Genomic DNA, 22653 nt, shown 5'->3' with positions numbered 1-22653 from the left:
GATCTTAGAATCTTAGTAAAAAAACAAAGTAGATTCAACAAGTCTGATATCTGCCCCCCTCCCCACCCACAGTATTTTGTGGGTGCTGATTGTAAAACTTGCTCTGCACTTTGTCTTGGTTTGTTCAGGGTCATGCCAATTATTTAGATAACTTGACTGTGCCCAAATGCCAGCTGGTGGCTTTTTTCTAGGACTAGATGACTCTTTGCAGGGGTGTGGGTATTCCTTATAATAAAGATCTGTCCTGTGGGAATGAATGGATAGGGGGGAAATGGTTTTTTAAACGTATATTTTATAGAGATGAACAAAATTGATTATTCACTCTGACTTTATCAAAATACCCAGGAGAGACTTTTGAGTGGTATTTGGCCTTTTTTTTATTGATTGAGACAAACAACACAGTAAAGGAAATTAACTGTCACATTTCTGTTTTCTCCTGCAAAGATTCATAAAAGGATTTTGCCAGTTCAGGTGTGGTTTGGCTTTCTCCCACTGTTTCTATATATGTATTTTATCTGAATTTGTGTCAGAAAAACAGCGTTCTTGGTATTCTGCCTTGTTTTTAACCGTTCTGTGACGGTATAATAAATTTTGATTGATTGATAGTTTTGTATTCTGAACAGCTTCTGCTCCCAAGTGTACCAGTTTACTTGAGCACCTCAATTTTTGCTTACAATAGCTAGCCCATGCTCCTGAACATCCATGTTCAGAGGATGGGGGCAGTACTGGAAAACTGAAGAACCGTATTTACGTGACTCCAATGAGCCATCAAATCTAATGCGCACCTCAATTTTCAAAACATTTAAACAAAAAAAGTATTTGCTGGTGAATGTAAACGCGCCATCAAATCTAATGCACACTCTAATTTTCAAGACATAATTTGGCCAAAAAGGTGCACATTACATTTTAGTAAATAAGGTAGATAATTCGAATTAGCTCTTTTTTCCAGAAACAACTAATGGTAATAGTTAATGCACATTAGCACCTTTCTTAGAACCACCATTTAAAAAAGTTCTGATGTCTTTCTTTGGGCTAGCCATAACCTGTGAATTGTATGTTACCTTTTCCTAATTTATGTCCCATTTTAACCAGAGATGATTTAAGCAAAGTATATCATCAACTATAGCATTTACAACCTTATGCTCAGACAAGTTTGTATGCTGGGGGGAAAAAAACTTAGTTGAGTTGCTAAACAGCTTGGTAAATGCCCAAACTTGATAATTTTAGCATATGTCTATTATTTTGTTTTTAGCATATGTTACACTGGTAGAACTTCTCTTGCGCAACAGAAGTTTGTCAGATCACTAAAAGAAGGCAGCCTTACTTTCCTCATATGTTCCACAGCATTTCAGGGTTGTTAGGGATTTTCTGTCCATTAAGTATTTTTTGGACAGAAGGGAGAAATGAACGGCTTTAAGGGATTTGGGCCCAACCTGTCAGTTTACAAAAAACTGTATATTTAATAGTCCATCTGGAGCCCATCAGCAATGATTTCCAAGAAAGAGTGCTAATGAAACATAGGAATTTGGGAGATGCTTACCATTTATAGTAGTAGTTTTAGTTAATTGAGAAAAAGAATCTTGGTGCAAAACCCATCTGACTTGGACCAGGAGGCCAAGATTATGGGGCTCTGCAGATGCCGAGTGATGTCTCTAGGGCTCTCTCCAGACATTTTGCTGCCTGGGGTAAAGGACACTGTGATGCTGACTAGACTTGCAGGTGAATCTCCTTTGAACACCAGTGATGGAATAGCCTCCTCCATTGCACCTAAGACAGACACCCAGATTACTGGGGGCAGGACAGGATATATGGCAGCAGAGGGGAATGGCTGGCAGGGGTATGGAGCCAGGAACTACTGCTCCAATCCATTCGCCTTCTGAGGCGATTGCCTCACACATTAGCACCGGCCCTATATGCCTCCCTCTTGACACCTGGCCTATCTAATCCTGCAAATTTGCCCTATTTTGAGGCCTGATTCACTTATAATCCTCTTCATGAGGGAATATGTGGAGCCGGATAGTCTTCTGCTGCCGCCATTTGTAATCTTCTAGCAACTAGTTGTAGCATTTGCCTTCTCCTGCATGGGCAGGTGAGTTCCTGGAATGTTTCTCACCCACCATCTGGTCAGCAGAAGAGGGCAAGAGGTTGAGTGAGGCAGACTTCAGATTAGCTCCCTGGCTCTCAGTCTGAGATTTGTGTAGGGTGGGTAGACAAGGTGTGAGCTTGTGGCTTTTTGTTCAGTATACAGTTTGGTGAAGTAGGCAGTAGAGAGTACAAATGGGATGACTCAGTTTTTACTGCAGCTTTGCGTCCCAATCAGCCATTATGGAAAGCTTTGTGAAGAAATTACAAATGTTTTTGATCATGGTCTTTGTTACTCAACATTCACGTTATTTACCTCCTTCTCCTTCCCATAGTAATTGGTTGGCAATCTCCTGCAGAGAGACAGAAGAAACCACATAAATTATCCTTGAATCGCTTCTCGTGTATGAGAATTATTGGCCGCATTTTCAAAGACTGTATCTGGAATATAATCAGTCAACGCCTATTGGGCATATCTTGTTTATCAACACTATTTGAGAGGCACACATCTTCTGATGTTCCAAAATGGTGCTGTTTGTCCAGGTAAGTGTTTTGCTTTGGCTTGCTTTAATTGGGAAGTTAAAATGAACATATTTCTTGGTCCATTTAGAATAGTGCTATTTAACACATCTGCTAGCCTCTGCTCCCCAAAGTCCTGGGAAGACTCTTTCCCAACCCATTTGCCAAACAACAACAACAACAGCAGGGTTCCCCCCACTTTGTCTCTGGACCACTGCTAGTTTTTGCTGCACTCCCAAAGCATTAATAATTTTCTTACATTATAGAACTGTGATGGAATAATTTCATCAGCTTTTCTTTGTGACTGAGTAGACTAAAACTCATATACAGTCATACCTTATGTTATGTTTTCTTCTGGTTCATTATTTGCATTTGATTTTCTACTTCCTCCAGCATATAAAGAACCCTGCAATGTCTGCATCCAGAAACTTAATGCAAATACTTGGCTGTGGCAGAATGGTTCCATCATGGGGACTTCTGGGAAGAAGACCTTCCAGTTTCAGTCCTGCACGGTGCCGGCGAATATCTTCAGGTTTTGCTGCCAGCACCTCCATAACAGACGCAGTGGAAGTTCTTGGCAAATCTTATCTCCCAGATGACTACACCAATGTCACAAAGAAGATTCTTTCCAAGGTGGGGGAAAACTTGCACAACCAAAAGCATCACCCTTTGTGGCTGATGAAAGAGCGTGTGAAAGACCACTTCTACAAGCAATATATTGGGCGCTTTGGGACGCCGCTCTTCTCTGTGTACGATGATTTGCCTCCGGTGGTCACCGTTGAGCAGAATTTTGACAGGCTGCTTATTCCAAAAGACCACCCTAGCAGGAAGAAAGGGGATAATTACTACCTGAATCGTACCCACATCCTAAGAGCCCACACATCTGCCCACCAGTGGGACTTGATGCACTCGGGACTCGATGCCTTTCTGGTTGTGGGAGATGTTTACCGTCGAGATCAGATTGATAGCAGCCACTACCCAGTCTTCCACCAGCTAGAAGGTGTCCGGCTCTTCTCCGACCACGAGGTAAGAAAGGGTCTAGCCAACATGGTGCCCTCCCTGATGTTGTTGGGTTCTGGTTCACATTGGTTCCACCCAGCCCAGTAAATGATTAGGAATGATGGGAGTTGTTGTTCAACAACACTTGAAGGGCACCATGTTAGCTGTTCCCATCATGGCACCTTCAACAGGTTCAGAAGGATTGATAGTATATCTTTACAGTGGTACCTTGGGTTAAGAACTTGATTTGTTCTGGAGGTCCATTCTTAACCTGAAACTGTTCTTAACCTGAGGTACCACTTTAGCTAATGGGGCCTCACGCTGCCACTGCGCTGCCACCGTGCAATTTCTGTTCTCATCCTGAAGCAAAGTTCTTAATCCGAGGTACTATTTCTGGGTTAGCGGAGTCTGTAACCTGAAGCGTATGTAACCCGAGGTACCACTGTACTTCAAGGCTTCAAGTACCACTGTATTTCATTTCTACTGTCCCCTTCCTCCCAAAGGAGCCCAGGACAGCAAACATTAAAAATGTTGAAACAATAATCATATTGGTCAATCACAGGACAGACACCCGCAGAAGCAGTTCCCCATTGTTTTAGCGGCTAACATGATACCAAGCCTTATCGGGGTACAGGGGGAATTCATGATGGTCACCCAGCTCTGCTAAGCTACATGGAGTCTTGTACCTCTTTTACAATGGCGCTTTGTCTTAGCTCATTTGAGGCCTTGTCAGCATTTCTGCTTCTCACACAGAAAAGCATTTCTGCTCTCAAGATGGGCATTCAGGCCTGTCTCCATCATGAGCCAGTCTCTTGACCAGAGGTTTCTTCGATCCCACTCTGCAGCTTCTGGGCTAATCACATTCGTGGCACAGACAGAGGTCCCCCCCCCACCCCCAGTTGAGCTCATTAACTCCTGTTACAACAGAATGGCAACAAACCATATCTTTGTTTATCACTGGAAAGCAAAAATGTTTGGGTTTGTGCGGCTCAGAATATTAGTCATTCTCGTTTTTAAAAGAGCATATGTCTCCTAAAAAATGCCTATCTCATTGCCAGGAGGAAAGTTATAAGTGCTCTAGGTAACATAAATTGCAAAATAGAAGAAAGTATGTCTTTCTTGCTGGTTTATGGGATCTCTGCACCATATAACATAAATCTTTATCTTTTTAACCACTCTAGAACAGTGTCAGTAGGATTTCAAATCTGAAGTGTAGTCTCAAAAATTGTAGGCCTTGTGTTAACTCCCTCAAAATACTATATAGGAGGGCCTTTCGGTGAAAATTATAGTGGCACGTTTAATGGCTAAAAACATGGACATTATATGGAAATATATGTAAGCTTAATCCTGTTAATCCTCCGTTTTGAAGGGTTGTGAGTCCTCTGTTTGAAGGTGTCCTTTATTTGAGGACTGTCCAGTCCAAGATAGTAAACCATAAAAGTTTAAAGATAATGAACCATAAAATGGGGAAGCAGCAGCCTGAAAGTTGACCGTCAGCTGAACAGAGGCACAATGTCTTCCCCACTAGGGTCAGATGTGTTATGTACTGAAGTTCTCACCCTGGGCCAGCAGGGGGATACTGTAGATAGTTCCGGTCCACATATGCAAATAAGGGATCGAAAGTGACATTCAGTGATTGGATAGTTACAGAAAGTTGTTACAGTTACGTTGTACTGGAGGTCTATATAAACAGGCTGGCTGAACCCTTCAGTTCAGTTCTGTTCTGACCTGTGAATAAACAAGAGCTGTTTGGAGAATTGCTGTGTCATCTGATATGTTCACCCACAACTTAACACGATGTATTGTATTCCTGCTTAAATTACAGCAATTCTTTCTAAGTTTGTGCCTGTACATATAAATGACCATATGCAAATTGGTATTCTTGTTTGTCCTTTTTTGGGTGTGTGTGATGTAGATATTTTTTTGGCAATGCCTAACCAGCCCCCTTCGAATTGGCTTGCATTTCATAGTGGCTGGTTTTTAAAAGTCTCCACCATGCTTAATCATTACATGTGTGCATAAGGAAGGCAATCCCTTAGCATTTGATATCAATCTTTATAATGCCCTAGAAAGGAACAGAAGGAAGGTGTGAATACAACATTATTATTATTTATTGAGTACAGTTTTCGCCCTTTTCTGTTCTCAGTGGATTGGATTCCATTATACAAGGGCACAAATGTTTGGACTCTTCTCAAAGTGGGTGGGTGTGGATCAGATGCACTAGAGCTATTATGGGATTGGAGCAATATATCTCATTTCCCTAGGACTTCTCACAACACTCTCTGCCATGTAGATTCCCTCCCCCCTCACATTGTGAAGATTGCAGCCATTAAACTTGTTTTTACAGGAAGCCAATAAGCAGAAGGTCTCCAAACGCATGTCATGCTTGATCCAATTATTCTAAACAAATGCTCGGATTCAGAGAACCACAGAACCTAGTTTCATGGGACTGGGACGCGGGGAGCAGCAGAACCACTTGCCCCATGGCAGAACGTCGTGTGTGTGTGTGTGTGTGTGTGTGAAAAAGGAGGCTACTTTCAAAACTGAGTTGAAATGGTGGAATAAAAAATCTTGCTCAGGGTGCGACCAAGCCACCTGCTGGCTTAAAGCAAGTTTTTGGGTCTTGGTGTTGCAATCACAGCTAGTAAGCACTCCTGAGTAATGCAAAGAGTATTCCTATTTCTCCACACTCTGGGCATGTTATTTTCTTTGCCATTTTTATACCACCAACTTTAAAAGTATAGATTAGAGACACATTTCACCTCTGTATTAATTATACTAGGAGTAAATGCTGGATGAGAGAGAACTTTCTTGGCACTGAAGAGAGTGGGAAGTGGTTGGATATTCAGTTGGGTTGGCTGCAGTGATGAACTGCTGAGCCTTGCATAGAAAATGGTTATGTTCTTCAGCACGGCTTATGATGTGGTTAGCTTCTTGCAGGAAAACGAAGCTTTTCTTTTCTTTTCTTTTTCTTTTTTTACAGACCAGGACATACTTTTTCAAAATTTTTTTTTGCTTTTGGCTTGATTCAGCACACCAGTATTAAATGGGCACCACAGGACTGCACTATCCTCATAGTTTATATCTAGAAAGTGTCCGCAGCGTCTGTCATTTTGTTTTGTTACAGAATGTAATAGGGAGATGATTTTTCTCGAGAGAGTGACTGAGATGTTATTGCTGAATGCTAACGTCTGATGTATTCTGCGGCAGTTTTGCTAAGCACTCAGCCAGGCAAATATGTTTCTGGGAGGGTTGCATGGAGCTTTCTTTGCATAACATTATGTTGCTTTCTTTCGTGAGCTGAGAAGTAAATATAGAGATATTTAACTTGCGACAAAATTCTTCGTGAGAGTAAAATATGCAGACAACATCTTTTTAAATATGTGTGTGTACACGTATGTGTGTTCTTGAAATATGTCCCTGAAGTGCATCTGTTGGTTTTCTGGCTGTTCCTACCCTGAAAGCTTGTATATCTTTTATACATAGGGAGATGTTCCACTTGGGAATATATGAAGGGACCATAAGACCAAACGAAAAACACCAGCACAAGGACTGTTTGCCGAACTTCTGAGCATCTGCTCTGGTGCTTCAAACACCTTGGGTGGCAGGTGGGGCTGTGGTCTAAACCACTGAACCTCCTGGGCTTGCTGATCAGAAGGTCGCAGTTCGAATCCCTACGACGGGGTGAGCTCCCATTGCTCTGTCCCAGCTCCTGCCAACCTAGCAGTTCGAAAGCACGCCAGTGCAAGTAAATAAATAGGTACCACTGCGGTGGGAAGGTAAATGGCGTTTCTGTGTTTCCATAATGTGTTCTGTAGTGCCAGAAGCGGTTTAGTCATGCTGGCCACATGACCTGGAAAGCTGTCTGTGGACAAACACCGGCTCCCTCAGCCTGAAAGCAAGTTGGGCACCGCAACCCCATAGTCACCTTTGACTGGACTTAACCGTTCAGGGGTCCTTTACTTTGACCTTTACCTCTAACACCTGTCCCTTGAGAAGGAGGACAGTTGCTTTTTATGCTCTGTAGGTTGTGCCTTCTACACACAGGAAGGATATTGCAAAGCCCTGTACAATTTGTTCCTCCCCCAGCTTCCAATATGCTTCCTCCCCCAGCACTTCTGGTTTAACACTAAAATATGATAATGTTCTTTTCTCTGATCTTGTGTAACCTCTGTTTTACTTTATTTGTGCAAGTGATGCTTCTGCAAAGGAGTGATGAAGAGTTCAAAAATGTGGGAGTATGTTAGTGGAAAGGAATGAAATATACCGCATTAGCCTTGCATATTTTTCTTTCCCAGTGGATCTGTAATAAGTTGGACAGCTTTTTGTGTCAAATATCTCAGCACCTCAAACTGGGCGACTCTGAAATGGTTCAGAGTTGTTTTTCCACCGTGAAAGGAGCTAGCGTCTTCCCTCCTCCCCAGCCAAGCTGGGTTTAAGGACACAGTGACTCTGAATTTCTGCAGTGGCATTTCCTGTCTGATTTTTCAAGATGGTGCGCTCCCAGGAATGTGCAAAGTACCCATCTGAATATTGCATATTCTGCAAAAATAAGTCTGCTTCTGGACATGTACATTTTTGTCCCTGACTGTATGTCTTTCTGTTTTGACAGTTGACCAGCAAAACAGCATTTTGGGCAGGAGAGTCGAGTTTTGACTGGTTACCACCCCCAGCAGTAGCTGATGGGATGGTGGGGCATGGGGTTCTCTTGACCTGCAGTCATTGCATCTCTGCTGCTTACTGGGAGAGGCAAGGTCAGCACAGTGCAGACACACTGGCAGAGCCAATGTGGCATTCCTGCTGGTGGGTTTGCACTGCATTGACCTCACTGCTACGTCTCCCCATTTACCTTCCAGTAAGCAGCAGCAATGCAGGTCAGGTGAGCACTGCCTTAAGACTCCATCGGCTACTGATCCCTTGCAATAACTTCAGCCTGAAAGTTATATGTGCCACACTCAATTTCTAGTGAATGCTGTGTTTTTCCTTTTTGCAAAAGACACTGCAGCAGCAGCAGGAACTGAAGTCACATGTAGAAGAGTAGGGGAGTACATTTGGAGGGTACACAGTTCCCTGCCTGCCTGACACAGACCTTCTAACTCTGCCAGAAGAGTTTATATGGAGACCATGTCTTTAAAACTTGACTGTAAAAATTGTCTCACATTTTTTTTAAGGTGTGCCGCTTTTAAGTTCAACGTGGTGTTCTCTCCGCCAGAGGGAGCTAATGCAAATTGAAAGCGTCTATTTCAGCAGTGAGATTCAATTAGCAAAAGTGAAAACATGCATATTGTGGACAGCTTGAGGCATATGTTTCAGATGATGCCAACCTTTGTGTAATCTTCTGGGAAGCTCGTCTGAGGGGATGTGGGAGAGCCCTTCTGATAATTCAGCTTCCTGTTGCTGGCTGCCTTCAGCATCTGATTATTTAGAGGAAGATGCAGAGTTGCCATCTCAGAAGTGCACACTGGTGTTTACATAATAAAGATGCTTAAGATGAACAAAGTGAAACATGTATTTGTTGAACGACATGTTGCTGTTTCCATTGCTGTCACATGGGAAGAGGCGTAACTAGGTCTATATCCAGAAACTACCAATGCTAAGTATAAACTGAAGGGAAGCAAGGAGGAAATGCGTTCCCTTTAAGGTTAGGAAGAGATGCAAAAAGGTGGAGGTGAAGCGGGCAACAGACTACTGGAATCTGGCATTTCCTTACCTATCCTCAGATACAGGCCTGGTTTATTCATCACAGTGCACCATGGTTTCAAATAAACCATAGTTTACTGTGGAATAGCAGCATGTTGCTCAGGCATGTCAGTTTCACAGCTCCCCCTCCCAAGGAGGGAAGCAAACCACAGAGTGGCTGGCTTAGCACGACTTGCAAACCAAGAAAACCACAAGCGGTAATCCAGGAGCAAACTCTAGTTTCCATTCATGGTTTATGTGGAAAGGAACAAACCAGAAGTGCTGGTTTGCAAATCATGTTTTCCATGGTTTGTTTCTCTACTTGGGAAGGGGAGGCGTGAAGTTGCACTTAGCATGTATCTTGGTTTATTTCAGAATATGACTTATTGTGACATGAGAATGGGGACCAGAAGCCAACAAAGCAACAAACATGCATTCTACTTTGTTCAGCTAGAAAGTTCTTGACATTGGAGTAGCTAAATGCTTTCCCTTTTCTACCTGAGATAGGGTTGCCCCCTTTTGGGGTGCCAGGGCATGTGTGTGTTTCATAGCTGTTCAAGAAGCATGGTTTCAGCAGGTGAAGCTGTTCTTAGCGCATGGGCTCTCTTCAGATATCACAGCCCCATCAATAGTGAGCAGGCTTCGGGTTTGTGGGCTTCTTTCAGCTCTCTCTCCCCCCCCCCACCCCTGGTCCCATTCCCACATCCACTGTTTGTGATCCTTATAACTTGCCATGATGTCTGAGCGTGTCAATTTTGGGTTACTGTAAATTCTAACTTGTGGTTTCTAGTTAAACTGCTTTCAGGGTCTGGTTTGGAGGTAAAATGATGGTTTGCCGCATCTCAGTTGGGCTGTAAAGACGATTATTGTGATCCTCAGTGTGAGGGAAGGAAGTGAAGCACAATGGGATGGGGAAGTGGGTGTCTTTAGCTTTGCCCATGATTGCCATAGAATCAGTGATCATCACATGATGTAATTTCTACTTGTCACCTGTCTATTAAGTGCTTTTGAGTCCTGCCAGAAAAAATGGTTGCCGATCTTGTTCACAGTTCTCTAAGGGACAATCTTCTTCTTGTTGTTGCTGACTGGCTAAATGATTCTGGTTTGTTTGTTTGTTTGTTTTTCCTTTCATTCTGCTCTTGAGTAAAGGCTGTTCTCGATCTCTGCCACCTTCCACATTTTTTCCATCAGCGTTTCAGCCTTAGCATCATGCCTGAGTGGAGGCCACCAGCGCTTATACTTTGAGGCTCAGCGTAAACAGCAGACAGAAAAATATAAGTGGGGCCCCCTTTAATTTCCTAGGAGTGTCATGTCTTTAAGCTCCACACACCAAAATTGTCAGTATGGCTTGATAACTGAAAATTCAGTATGCATTTCTTTGAAGAAGTGTGGATGATAGTTGATCATGTAACAAATGTTTCTGTATATCAGTGAAATAAATGTAGGGAAGTATGAAATTAATACCCATCAGTGTGTTAATCATGGACTAATAACATTTTTAATTTGTATATCCTGCCCCCCTTTTGAATACCAGCTTCATTATGTAGCTTCACTATCTAAATATGTTGGCTGGATTCATGCAATATAAACAAGCTCAGCTTTTTCCACCTGGTAGCTTGTGGACTGAAGGGCCCAATGATTACACCAAGAGGTGATGTGACGAGCTGTCTAAAATAATTTGTGTTGTTTTCTTCCCAAACTAAAACTCCCCCCTGTAAGCAGCCCAGGGTACTCCATTATTAACGCATCGACTTTAGTATCCACTCATTGACTGACAGTGCAGGGGCCAGGGTGTGATCTTACAAGTTGTATTGTGTCAGAGAGTGATTGTGATGGCAGGAAGTGTTCTTGTTGATGCACAAGTTCCACATTAGTGTCATTATTAATCCATCAGTTTAGAGGCTGCAGTGCATTTGCAAAAGAAAAAGAAAAAAGGGTTGGTCCAGACTAAGTGGATTTAGAGTATGGATTCTCCTCCTTTAGAGGAAGTTTGGCACAACTGCATACACAAGGCATTTAATCATTGGGGAGGGGCGAACCCTAGGAAATGGCAAAACTTTCTAACTGACTATTAGAACTTGGTGGGGAATTTTAAGCCAGGGGCAGTGGCGTAGCGTGGGGGGTGCAGGGGGGGCTGGCCGCACCGGGTGCAACATCTGGGGGTTAGGGTTAGGGGCGCAAATCCACGGGTTAGGGGGCGCAAATTACTTGCCTTGCCCCGGGTGCTGACAACCCACGCTACGCCACTGGCCAGGGGCCACTTGCAGTCCACACAGTTTCTCCTCCAGGCTATATCTCTCTCACCAGCCTTCATTTACATCCTCCTTTTCGCCTGGATGAAACATCTCCTTTAACTATGATCGTGCCTCTTGCTTGCCTGGTTGGAGAATAAACAGCAGTGTGAGTGTGTGCAGAAACTAGTCTGTGTGTGAAGGTTGCCCCGCCACTCTGGGCGGCTTACAACATATATAAACACATAACAAAACATTAAACATTAGAAAACTTCCCTATACAGTGGTACCTTGGGTTAAGTACTTAATTTGTTCTGGAGGTCCATTCTTAACCTGAAACTGTTCTTAACCTAAAGCACCACTTTAGCTAATGGGGCCTCCCACTGCCGCTGCGCTGCCGGAGCACGATTTCTGTTCTCATCCTGAAGCAAAGTTCTTAGCCTGAAGTAATATTTCTGGGTTGGTGGAGTCTGCAACCTGAAGCGTATGTAACCTGAAGCGTATGTAACCCGAGGTACCACTGTACAGGCCTGCCTTCAGATGTTCACACAAAGGTTGTACAGTGGTACCTCGGGTTACATACGCTTCAGGTTACAGACGCTTCAGGTTACAGACGCTTCAGGTTACAGATTTCCACTAACCCAGAAATAGTACCTCAGGTTAAGAACTTTGCTTCAGGATGAGAACAGAAATCGTGCTCTGGCGGTGCGGCAGCAGCAGGAGGCCCCATTAGTTAAAGTGGTGCTTCAGGTTAAGGACAGTTTCAGGTTAAGAACGGACCTCCGGAACGGATTAAATATGTAACCAGAGGTACCACTGTATACTTATCTCCTTGACATCTGATGGGAGGGTGTTCCACAGAGTGGGCACCACTACCAAGAAGGCCCTCTGCCATGTTCCCTGTAACTTCACTTCTTGCAAGGAGGGAACTGCCAGAAGGCCCTCGGGGCTGGATCTCAGTGTCTGGGTTGAACAATGGGGGTGGAGACGCTCCTTCAAGTATACAGGGCCGAGGCTATTTAGGGTTTTAAAGGTCGGCACCAACACTTTGAATTGTGCTCGGAAACGTACTGCATTGAGATGTATTGTTATATTTCTCTTTAAATTATAGCACTATGCAAACATTAGGCACAGCTGTGTCCTCTTTTTTGTGTGGCAGTGCATAACATTGCTTAACACTCCCCTGAGCAGGACCAGCCCACTCATGAGGCAGGGTGAAGCCACTGCCTTAAGCGGCGCCCCCACATGCACCCTGCCTGCCCCACTGACTCCTCTGCCGCCAGAGAAGTGGTGCCACCATTGGCGCTGATTTCCAGCAATATCTTGCCAGAATCTTGTGAGATCTTGGCGAGATCTCGCCGGAAATCAGTGCTGGCCGGAGGCGATGGGCTGGGCAGCAGGGCAAGGTGGCACTTCCCACCTCACCTCAAGCATCAAAACGGAATTCACCGCCTCTGCCCCTGAGATTGCGGGAGAAGAGCTACAGTCGTGGGTCAGCTGTTTGTCAGGGAATCTTATTTGCTGTCGTTCTTCTCCTTGATAAGTGTCCCACAACATAGCGTGGAAAGCTCCCAGATTATAGGAAAGGATAGGAAGTAGCGTCACACTCTGATAACATGCAGGATTCTGTAAGGCTTCAGAAAATGGCTAGGATTCGGTGGTGTGTGTGTGTCATATCAATCTCAGAAGAGACATGTCCAGGCTGGCTGCAGCAGGATGAAAGGCAGTTGGGCTTGTATCTCAGGAGTTTTGATTTAGCAGGGAGAGAAGCTAATTGGATAGGTCTTTGAAGTCCCCTGATCAGGAAACAGCAGTTAGGATCAGCAGGTAGCACTGTGTCATCTTGGCCCCCCTTTCAATGGAATCAGCTAGGTTAATTCAGGCAAAAATGTAATAGTGGGTATGCTAATGCAGAGTAACTATTGCTACTCCCTGGTCCTGAATGGGGTAACTGTGCCCCTGAAGGACCAGGTGTGCAGCCTGGGAGTCATTTTGGACTCACAGCTCTCCATGGAGGCACAGGTCAGTTCTGTGTTCAGGGCAGCTGTCTACCAGCTCCATCTAGTACGCAGGCTGAGACCCTACCTACCCGCAGACACTCTTGCCAGAATGGTGCACGCGCTGGTTATCTCCCGCTTGGACTACTGCAATGTGCTCTACGTGGGGCTACCTTTGAAGATGACCCAGAAACTACAGCTAATCCAGAATGTGGCAGCTAGACTGGTGACTGGGAGTGGTTGCCGAGACCATATAACACTGGTCTTGAAAGACTTACATTGACTCCCAGTACATTTTTGAGCACAATTCAAAGTGTTGGTGTTGACCTTTAAAGCCCTAAACGGCCTTGGTCCAGTATACGTGAAGGAGTGTTTCCACCCCCATCGTTCTGTCCGAACACTGAGGTCCAGCTCCGAGGGCCTTCTGGTGGTTCCCTCACTGCGAGAAGTGAGGTTACAGGGAACCAGGCAGAGGGCCTTCTCCGTGATGGCGCCTGCCCCGTGGAACGCCCTCCCACCAGATGTCAAGGAAATAAACAACTATCTGACTTTTAGAAGACACCTGAAGGCAGTCCTGTTTAGGGAAGTTTTAAATGTTTGATGTTTTATCACTTTATTATTATTAAAAACAATAATATTCTTTTGGGAGCTACCCAGAGTGGCTGGGGAAACCCTGCCAGATTGGCGGGGTACAAATAAATAAACAAACAAACCATCATCATTATTATTATTATATTACTGATGGTCTTACACTCTGCCCCCACTGCATCATTTCTCCTCAGGGCAAGCCTTATATTAATGTATTCTGACCCCTTACGAAACATCCTAAGCCCCCAACCCACCAAAAAACAAAACAAAAAAACAAAACACCCCAGACTTTGGTACTGACATTGTCCCTTCTAGCAATTCTTGGCAACAACATTTTTCTTCAACGGTGATGTAAGGAAACCCAAGCCATTCTCTGTTCTTTTAAGGGCTGGGTTGAAAGGAGAAACTGCTGCCTGAATGCGACCACAGGGGCACATATAGTGACTGCATTTTTAAAAGCAAAGGCATTGAAGTGGGGGGGGGAGAGGTTTGAGATAAATTACTGAGCTTGGGTTAGGAATACCTTGGTTCAAATCACTGCTCAACTCCAACAAATTGGCCTAAACCCTGAAAATCTTTTTATTGGAACTCTGAACAAGGCAAAAGCAATTATCACTCAGAGACTTTACGATGTCGAATTACAACAAGAAGACGCCCTACTCCCGGAGACGTATAGATGTTTAAAAGCTTGGCCTAATTTTGCAGCTGCCCCTTACTTAACTAACATCACTAACGAAGCTTATAGATGGGCTTTTTCTAGAGCCCGCTTTGAGACAATGCCCTCAGCAGCGCTGCACGGCAAATTCACGCGGGTACCAATGCATGCGCGTCTCTGCCCCTGTATGTCTAATAAGGTAGAATCTGTCACACACATCCTTCTATTTTGCAAATTTTATAGTGAAGAACGAGTTCAATTTATTTGGCCGCTTTTATCAAAATTTATACCCCTACAACATTATTTGGAATCCTCCCCCAAAATTTTATGAAAATACCTTCTGGAAGATTCCTCAAGCTCAATATCATATGAGGTGGCCAAATTTTGCACTTTAGTAATCAGGAAGCGTAAATCTCCTCTGTTGAATGGCACAATGCGAAGTTCCCTTGTGTAATCCTCCCCCCCCCTCTTTTCTGATGCCATTGTTGAATTCTTTTTGTCTGATCTTGTGGTGTTTAGTGTTACTGGCTTTTGCCGCAATAAAACTTGGAACTGCTCAACTCTAGCTCCTGATTGCCCCAGGGAGCATATTTCTCTCTCCCACTTTCTCTGAAGCCTACCTTGCAGGTAGGTTGTGATGATTAATACATTTTTCTAGCAGTTTTGTACGCTATCAGGAGCATTCATTATAAGCACACTCTGGTTATTTTCGGGGTTTTCTCTGCATCTTCGAAGGCAGGACTAGGGAACTCCAGATGTTGTTGGGCTACAACTCCCTTCAACCCCAGCCAGCATGCTTGATTGTCAAGTATGATGGGTGTTGTAGCCTAGAAACAACTGGAGGGCCACAGGTTCTCCACCCCTGCAGTCAGAGGTTGAGGGATAGTTGCTAAGAGTGCGAACTGGGAAGCCTTCAATTCGAACAACACTTGTCTTGAAATGAACTTGCTGGAATGAGACTTGAGTGGGAATGAACTCACTGCGGAATGAAAATCTGTGAAATGCAACAGCAATTCATATTTAAAGTATCTAAAGCGAAAATGCTCGACCTTAACTTCACAGGTCAGTTTGTAAAGATAACCCATATAAAATATGCAAAGTGCTTTGAATATTCAGAAAGGGCTGTACCGACGCTGAGATTGTTTTCATTCTTTCCTTTTTCTTTTTTTTTTCAACAGCTATTCAGCAATGTGGGTGGTGGAGAAAGCTTCTGCTTGTTTGAACAAGGCCACCGCACAGCTCACAAGCAAGAGACACACACCATGGAAGCAGCAAGGCTCATGGAACACAGCTTGAAAATGGCCTTGACAAAACTTGTGGCTCATCTCTTTGGTGATGGTAAGTGTCTCATGCGCTGGTCCTATGATCCTGCTAACGTGGTCCCGACATACTTGCAATGCTGTATGCTTCCTTCAGCCAACAGCAGTTGAAATGGTTTAATGCAGCAACCAAGGCATCAGTGCTGACAGCATCCCCGGAAACACCAACTGCTCCCCAATCTCAGTGTTGCTCACTAGTGATGCCCATTTTATCCATCCCTGGAAAACAATTGAAGCAAACAACAGGCTCGTTGGCTTGTAGCTAATGTTAGTCAGGCTCAGAGTAGACCCATTGACATTAATGGGCATGACTAACTAGGGTCCACTAATTTTACTGTATCTCCTAACCCATTTTGATGATATCACAGCACCTGGACGATACCTTTTGCCACAAACAATCCGTGCTCTCAAGAATTGCACTCTTTAGCTTCCGACACTTCTTCTTCTTCTTCTTCCTCTTCTTCCTTCTTCTCTGTTTGACCACTCATTGTTGTCCCACCACCACTCCATCGGTTCTGAGCCTTCTTCCCTCCATGGCTCCCTAGCTAGTTCCTCCCACCATTCCTTTGTGTCCATGACAATATCAGGCGCAGAACATTTCCAGCATCTCTTATGTAGGTTCAGGATAGATTTCTGTCTGAAAATCTGGAGAGCCTTTGTCCATCAGCGTAGACTGACTAGCCAGCCTCAGCCGGGATGGCCAGTCCTCAGGGGTGACAGGAATTGTTACCATAGAATACGGGACTCTGCTCTGAGGCCCAGCAAAAATCTTGTATTCATTGCTGACATAAATATCTATCAGGGAAACACAGTTAGTGTTAGAATTCATGCAATATGTTGGCACGTTTGGAAGCTGTTAAAGAGAGTTATTTTTAGCAGAAAATCTAGCAAAGAATGTTGTAATTAAAACTCCTACACAAATAATAAGGTGTCTAACAGTCCTTTTTTACTGTCAATAATTTTCCTGTTTGGGGTTTGTATGAATACTTCTCATTTTTGCTTTATACAATCAACCCACGTCACCTCTCTGCTTTGAGACTCGCTTTGTACATGAACCTGGATAAAATGTATTGGGTTTTTTGTGTGCACCTGATGACAACATTACACTGAAGGTAAACAGGGCAATAAGCAATCTTTCCAATGGCCAGCAAAACAGGGACTTTTAAACAGTGGCCTCATATTTGTGGACTGCACATGTAGGATAAGACAAGCCTCTACTGTACGATGTTCAAATGGCCTCTGAAGATTCCTTCTCATTTGGTTTTATAGATTGGTTTTAATTGAACTGCTTAATTGCGGACTGTTGTTATCATGCTTTATAATTCTGGGCTGGTTATATGTGAGCTTTTTATGGGAGTTTTTCGTTGCTGTATCTGGAGAAGCTGAGGCGGAGGGTGGGGGTTTAAATCTGGAACCTTTGCCATGCAAAGCATGTTCTCCACCTCTGATCTATGGCCCTTCAAAGCTCTTCCCATGCCCTCACTTTCTCAGTAATCTTGGCAGCCGGTAAGGCCGGTGTTATCCAGCTGAGTCCAAAATAATAGGGACTTGCCTAAGGCTGCCTCCCTTGTAAATACAATGCTGGATAATGGATTGCCATTCATCCACACTTCTTTTAATATGTATAGAAATGTAATTGATCTTCAGCAACATGGCAAAGCAATGTATACTGCAAAGCGTTTGTGGCTTTCTCTCGGATTTGTTCTCCCTACGAATTTGATGTGTTGTGTCACGGTCATAATGTTTGTTTATTTAAAAAGAAATACTTGTGTACCATGATTTCATTAGGAAAAAACCAAGGCGATGCTGTTTACAACACACACACACACACACACACACACACAGATTAACATCTTGTAAAATTTAAACTTACAGATCACCTGCTAACTGCTACAAAAAATATATTTTTTTCTTAATTGTCTGCATATGCCTGGCTACACGGTTGGAGCTAGGATTGAGGAGACTCGTGTCCAAATTCCCCACTTATTGGATGACCTTGGGACAGTCACTATCTGTCAGCCTAACCTACCTCACAGGGTTGTTGTGACAATGAAATCAAGGTAGAGGACCATGTATGCTGCCTTGAATGTCTCAAAGAAAAGGAGAGGTACAAATATAGCAAATAAACAAATAATCGAAGAACATCTCGTACAGCACTAGACCAGGAGCCACTCGAGCAAAAAACAACAACAACCCTCTCGATAAGCCTTTGTAGTCACATTGACCCTTTAATTATTACCATGCATCTTTACCTGTTGTTCCTATAAATCCCGTGTTCCTATAACCCGTGGCCTTCCAAATGTTGCTGGACTTCAACTCCCATCATCCCTGACCATGGGATGTGTTGCATAGGAGCCAACTCCGAGGGATCATGTGGGCTTCAGCCCCCATAAAGTTAATGGGCATTCCCATTCAAATGGTGCGTGTGCGCGCGTGCACTGCGTCATGTGACCGATTATGTGGGGCGGGGCTTACCTGGGCCCTCACAATATTTTGTTCAAATTGGCACCCCTGCTGTGTTGGTTGGGGGCTGATGGGAACTGGAGTTTCACACAGATCTGCAAGTGCTATAAACATACTGCATACGGCAAATATTTGTTTTGCTCTTAAGCTGCTTTGGACTTCCCTTGGGAAGCAGAAGCGGGGTACAGTGGTACCTTGGGTGACAGATGCTTCAGGTTACAGACTCTTCAGGTTACAGACTCCACTAACCCATAAATAGGTTAAGAACTGTGCTTCAGGATGAGAACAGAAATTGTGTGGCGGCGGCAGTGGGAGGCCCCATTAGCTAAAGTGGCACCTCAGGTTAAGAACAGTTTCAGCTTAAGAACGGACCTCCGGAACGAATTAAGTTCTTAACCCGAGGTACCACTGTCTAAGGAATAAGTGAGAAAAATATTCCACTGGGGCCAGGTTCCTGTGTGCAAAGCTGTACCCCCGCTTCTGCCACATTTTACCTCTGGCCCGATGCCTGCTGCTTGTTGCTCTCTTCTTGCCATCCTGCTTTTCCAGAGCTGTCTGAAAGTGGTGAGGTTTGGTTCTCCTGTGGCACAAAGCAAGAGTCTTACAACTCAGTTGTAAGTTGCACTTCAGGGGGTTGGAGTAGATTACCCTTGTGGCCCCTTCCAATTCTACGATTCTATGATTCTGTGATTCCTCCCCCCGAAACCATTTCCTTTATCCAGCCTCTTTGGTGCGTGTCAGTTTCCACACACCATTTGGTTAATGGCGCTTTGTTGTGTATATATATATATTGGAAATATATCTGTATGGTACTTGATTAAATAGTTTTTAATCCATTATGCAACTCTATAAAATAGTCGCAGCGGAGCCAGAAATCAGAGGAGAAGAACTTTGTATTTAAAAGGGTAAAAGGTAAAGGTAAAGGGACCCCTGACCATTAGGTCATGACCGACTCTGGGGTTGCGGCGCTCATCTCGCTTTATTGGGTGAGGGAGCCGGCGTACAGCTTCCGGGTCATGTGGCCAGCATGACTAAGCCGCTTCTGGCGAACCAGAGCAGCGCACGGAAACGCCGTTTACCTTCCCGCAGGAGCGGTACCTATTTATCTACTTGTACTTTGACGTGCTTTCGAACTGCTAGGTTGGCAGGAGCAGGGACCGAACAACGGGAGCTCACCCCGTCGCAGGGATTCGAACCGCCGACCTTCTGATTGGCAAGTCCTAGGCTCTGTGGTTTAACCCTCAGCGCCACCTGTGTCCCTTATTTAAAAGGGTGCGATAGTGTAAAAGAACACATGCCACCCTATGGAGATTTGATTTGCTAAAAGAGGTCATTAAGGTAACAGCTTTTAAAAAGAATAAGGATAAGTTTCAGTTAGTAGAACAAGCAACTCTTAATCTCAGGGTTGTGCGTTTGAGCCCCACGTTGGGCAAAAGATTCCTGCATTGCAGAGGTTGAGCTAGATGACCCTGGCGGCCCCTTTCCAACTCGATGATTCAATGATTCTTTATCTCTGGGGAGCTGTTAGTCATTTCAGGTTACTGAGCCCAACAGAATTAACCTGCTTTGCAGGAAAATCTTGGGCTCATTTTCCTGCCATGTCAGGTGGTTGCTGCAGTGTGACAAGTGATTGATTTGGTTTTAAAGGGTGCCTGAGTTGCCCAAAGTGTTTTTCCTATTAGACAAGGCATGAGTGCTCCCCCCTCCCCCACAACGACTCTTCACAGTATCCAAGCTTTATTTCCTTGCACTCACAAAAAGTGCTGTAAATTAGTTGGCTTTCTGTTTGTTTTCTTTGGCTTGCAGTAATTGATGTTGCTAACTGAAGGGCAGGGCTTGCCAATCGCATGGTCGGCGGTTCGAATCCCCGCGGTGGGGTGAGCTCCCATCTTTCGGTCCCAGCTCCTGCCCACCTAGCAGTTCGAAAGCACCCCTAAGTGCAAGTAGATAAATAGGTACCGCTTTATAGCGGGAAGGTAAATGGCGTTTCCGTGTGCTGCGCTGGTGCTGGCTCGCCAGAGCAGCTTCGTCACGCTGGCCACGTGACCCGGAAGTGTCTCTGGACAGCGCTGGCCCCCGGCCTCTTAAGTGAGATGGGCGCACAACCCTAGAGTCGGACATGACTGGCCCGTATGGGCAGGGGTACCTTTACCTTTACCTCTAACTGAAGGGCGAGTTTTGCTAAGGGTGGGAGAAGCAAGCATCTTAATCACCCCTCCCCCCTTTCTTTTTGCTTCTATGGCACAGATCTGGAGATTAGATGGGTGGACTGCTACTTCCCATTTACTCACCCTTCCTTTGAAATGGAGATCAACTTCCGAGGAGAGTGGATGGAAGTCTTGGGCTGCGGAGTCATGGAGCAGCAGCTAGTGAACTCAGGTATGGAAAACGCCTTGGCTTCATCGACGTCTCTATTAGCACAGGCTTCCAGCGCAATCAGTCCCACATTCCAGCACGTTGCCTCTGCTCGTAGCACATGCTCGCCGTACACCCACAGATCTGCATTAGCAGCAGTGCCTGCTAACAGCTTGGAGACAGAGAGCAGGCACAGTGAGGTTACCGCATTAATTGGTAAACCAGAAACTCACACCTCAGTCCCAATTATGCACAGTGGAGTGGGAGGGAGCTCGTTTTGTTTTTGGAGGCGGAATCATGCACAGATTGTATTGTCTCCAAAGAAGTGTGAATATCCTTGGGTGCAACACAGGGTTGCTCAGCTTTGGGGAGGATGTAGAATCTCTGCAGATGGTGTCAGGACTCAGTTTGAGCAAGGACTCCTTACCAGAAGTAAGGCCAGTTTTTAATGTAAGAGGCTGGACCCCATAATTATTTCATCATCATCAATCTTTATTATGGTCCAGAGACCCAACAAATCGTTACAAAGCAATACACAATACACAATTCATACAGCCTTCATGGATCAGAAATCAGCCTTTGACTCCACCCCCATATCCCAGCTATGGTCCAAATTAAATCTGATTTTGCAGGACAAACGACTCCGCTTTCTTATAAAAGCCCTTTCTTATAAAAGCCCTGTACAATGGAACCAAACTGCAAGTCCGATGCGGCCGGCAGGGATAGTTATCGAACAGCATCGAGATGACTAGGGGTGTGAGACAGGGATGCATTTTGGCCCCCACATTGTTTTGTCTATTCTTAAATGACCTAGAAGAGAGCTTAATGGACCCAGATGGACACCTTCCATTGGACCTCTAGTGGTCTGTCACCCCCCCCCAACTGTATTACCTGAGTTATGAAGGCGCCCTAAAGACGTTAAAACAAAGATTATGGGATAATGCACACAGTGACTTGCGATCTCGATCACACGCAGTCTGTAGTCCGCTGGCAGTAGGAGTACAATATGGGCAAAGTTTACATCTTACATTAAAAAGCTGACAGTACCAAACTATCGAAGGCTTTTCACCAAAGCTAGACTAAACGTCTTTCCTTCTGCAGTGTTGGATGGTAGGTTGAGAGGAGTTCCCTACCAGGACAGACTTTGCTCGTGTGCTCAAGACATCGATTCCATAAAACATAATTATTTACCTTTACCCCAAGAAGGCTTCCAGAGGAGCTTGCAGTTGTCGTCAGGCTTACAGTTTAAAAGATGACAAAGAAAAAGAGATCAGGAGAGAGGCAGGGGAAAGCAAGTTCAAGCGCTCTTCTTAAAGATGCACCATTTGGGATAGAAGCAGTTCAAATAGCCTGACGGTTTAGCTGCCACTTGGTGTATACCAAAAGCCGTATCTCCACCCCCATCGTTCAGCCTGGACACTGAGATCCAGCACTGAGGACCTTCTGGCGGTTCCCTCACTACGAGAAGTGAAGTTACAGGGAGCTGGGCAGAGGCGTGCCCCTAAAATTTTGCAATCACCCTGGTAGCATACACCCCCATGCTGCGCCACTGATCAGGGCACATACCACTCTACTCCGTATTTTCAAGGTTTCAGGAAATCCTAAAGCATCCTTAAGTTGTCACTGTTTGGCCAGCTAACAGCTTGTTTAATATGCCGGTTAAAAAAAAATGACAAGGCACTGAAACAGTTGCCAATAAAGGTCTTTATATTAACGCACATGCACAAAACATTATGACAGATTGGAGTTGAGCATTGGAATCTTAT

The 22653-nt window shown here is 44.6% G+C and overlaps 1 protein-coding gene across 3 annotated transcripts in view; it reads left to right on the top strand.

The window, feature by feature from the left end:
- FARS2 (phenylalanyl-tRNA synthetase 2, mitochondrial) overlaps positions 1-22653 on the top strand; it is a 186839-nt gene that overhangs the window by 32996 nt on the left and 131190 nt on the right. For 2 of the 3 annotated variants that reach the window (XM_083449538.1, XM_083449539.1), the window contains exons 2-5: positions 2418-2625; positions 2995-3627; positions 15929-16088; positions 20780-20911. In XM_083449538.1, the coding sequence (XP_083305664.1) occupies positions 2608-2625; positions 2995-3627; positions 15929-16088; positions 20780-20911 (943 nt within the window). In that variant the 5' untranslated portion in view covers positions 2418-2607. The remainder of the gene's footprint in view (positions 1-2417; positions 2626-2994; positions 3628-15928; positions 16089-20779; positions 20912-22653) is intronic. The other variant, XM_083449540.1, reaches the window with a different exon arrangement.

The sequence above is a fragment of the Podarcis tiliguerta genome, assembly GCF_965153285.1.
Source record: "Podarcis tiliguerta genome assembly, chromosome: 7".
Classification (NCBI taxonomy): domain Eukaryota; kingdom Metazoa; phylum Chordata; class Lepidosauria; order Squamata; family Lacertidae; genus Podarcis; species Podarcis tiliguerta.
Note: the sequence above shows the minus strand (reverse complement) of the source record. Positions and strands in the feature narration are given on the sequence as shown.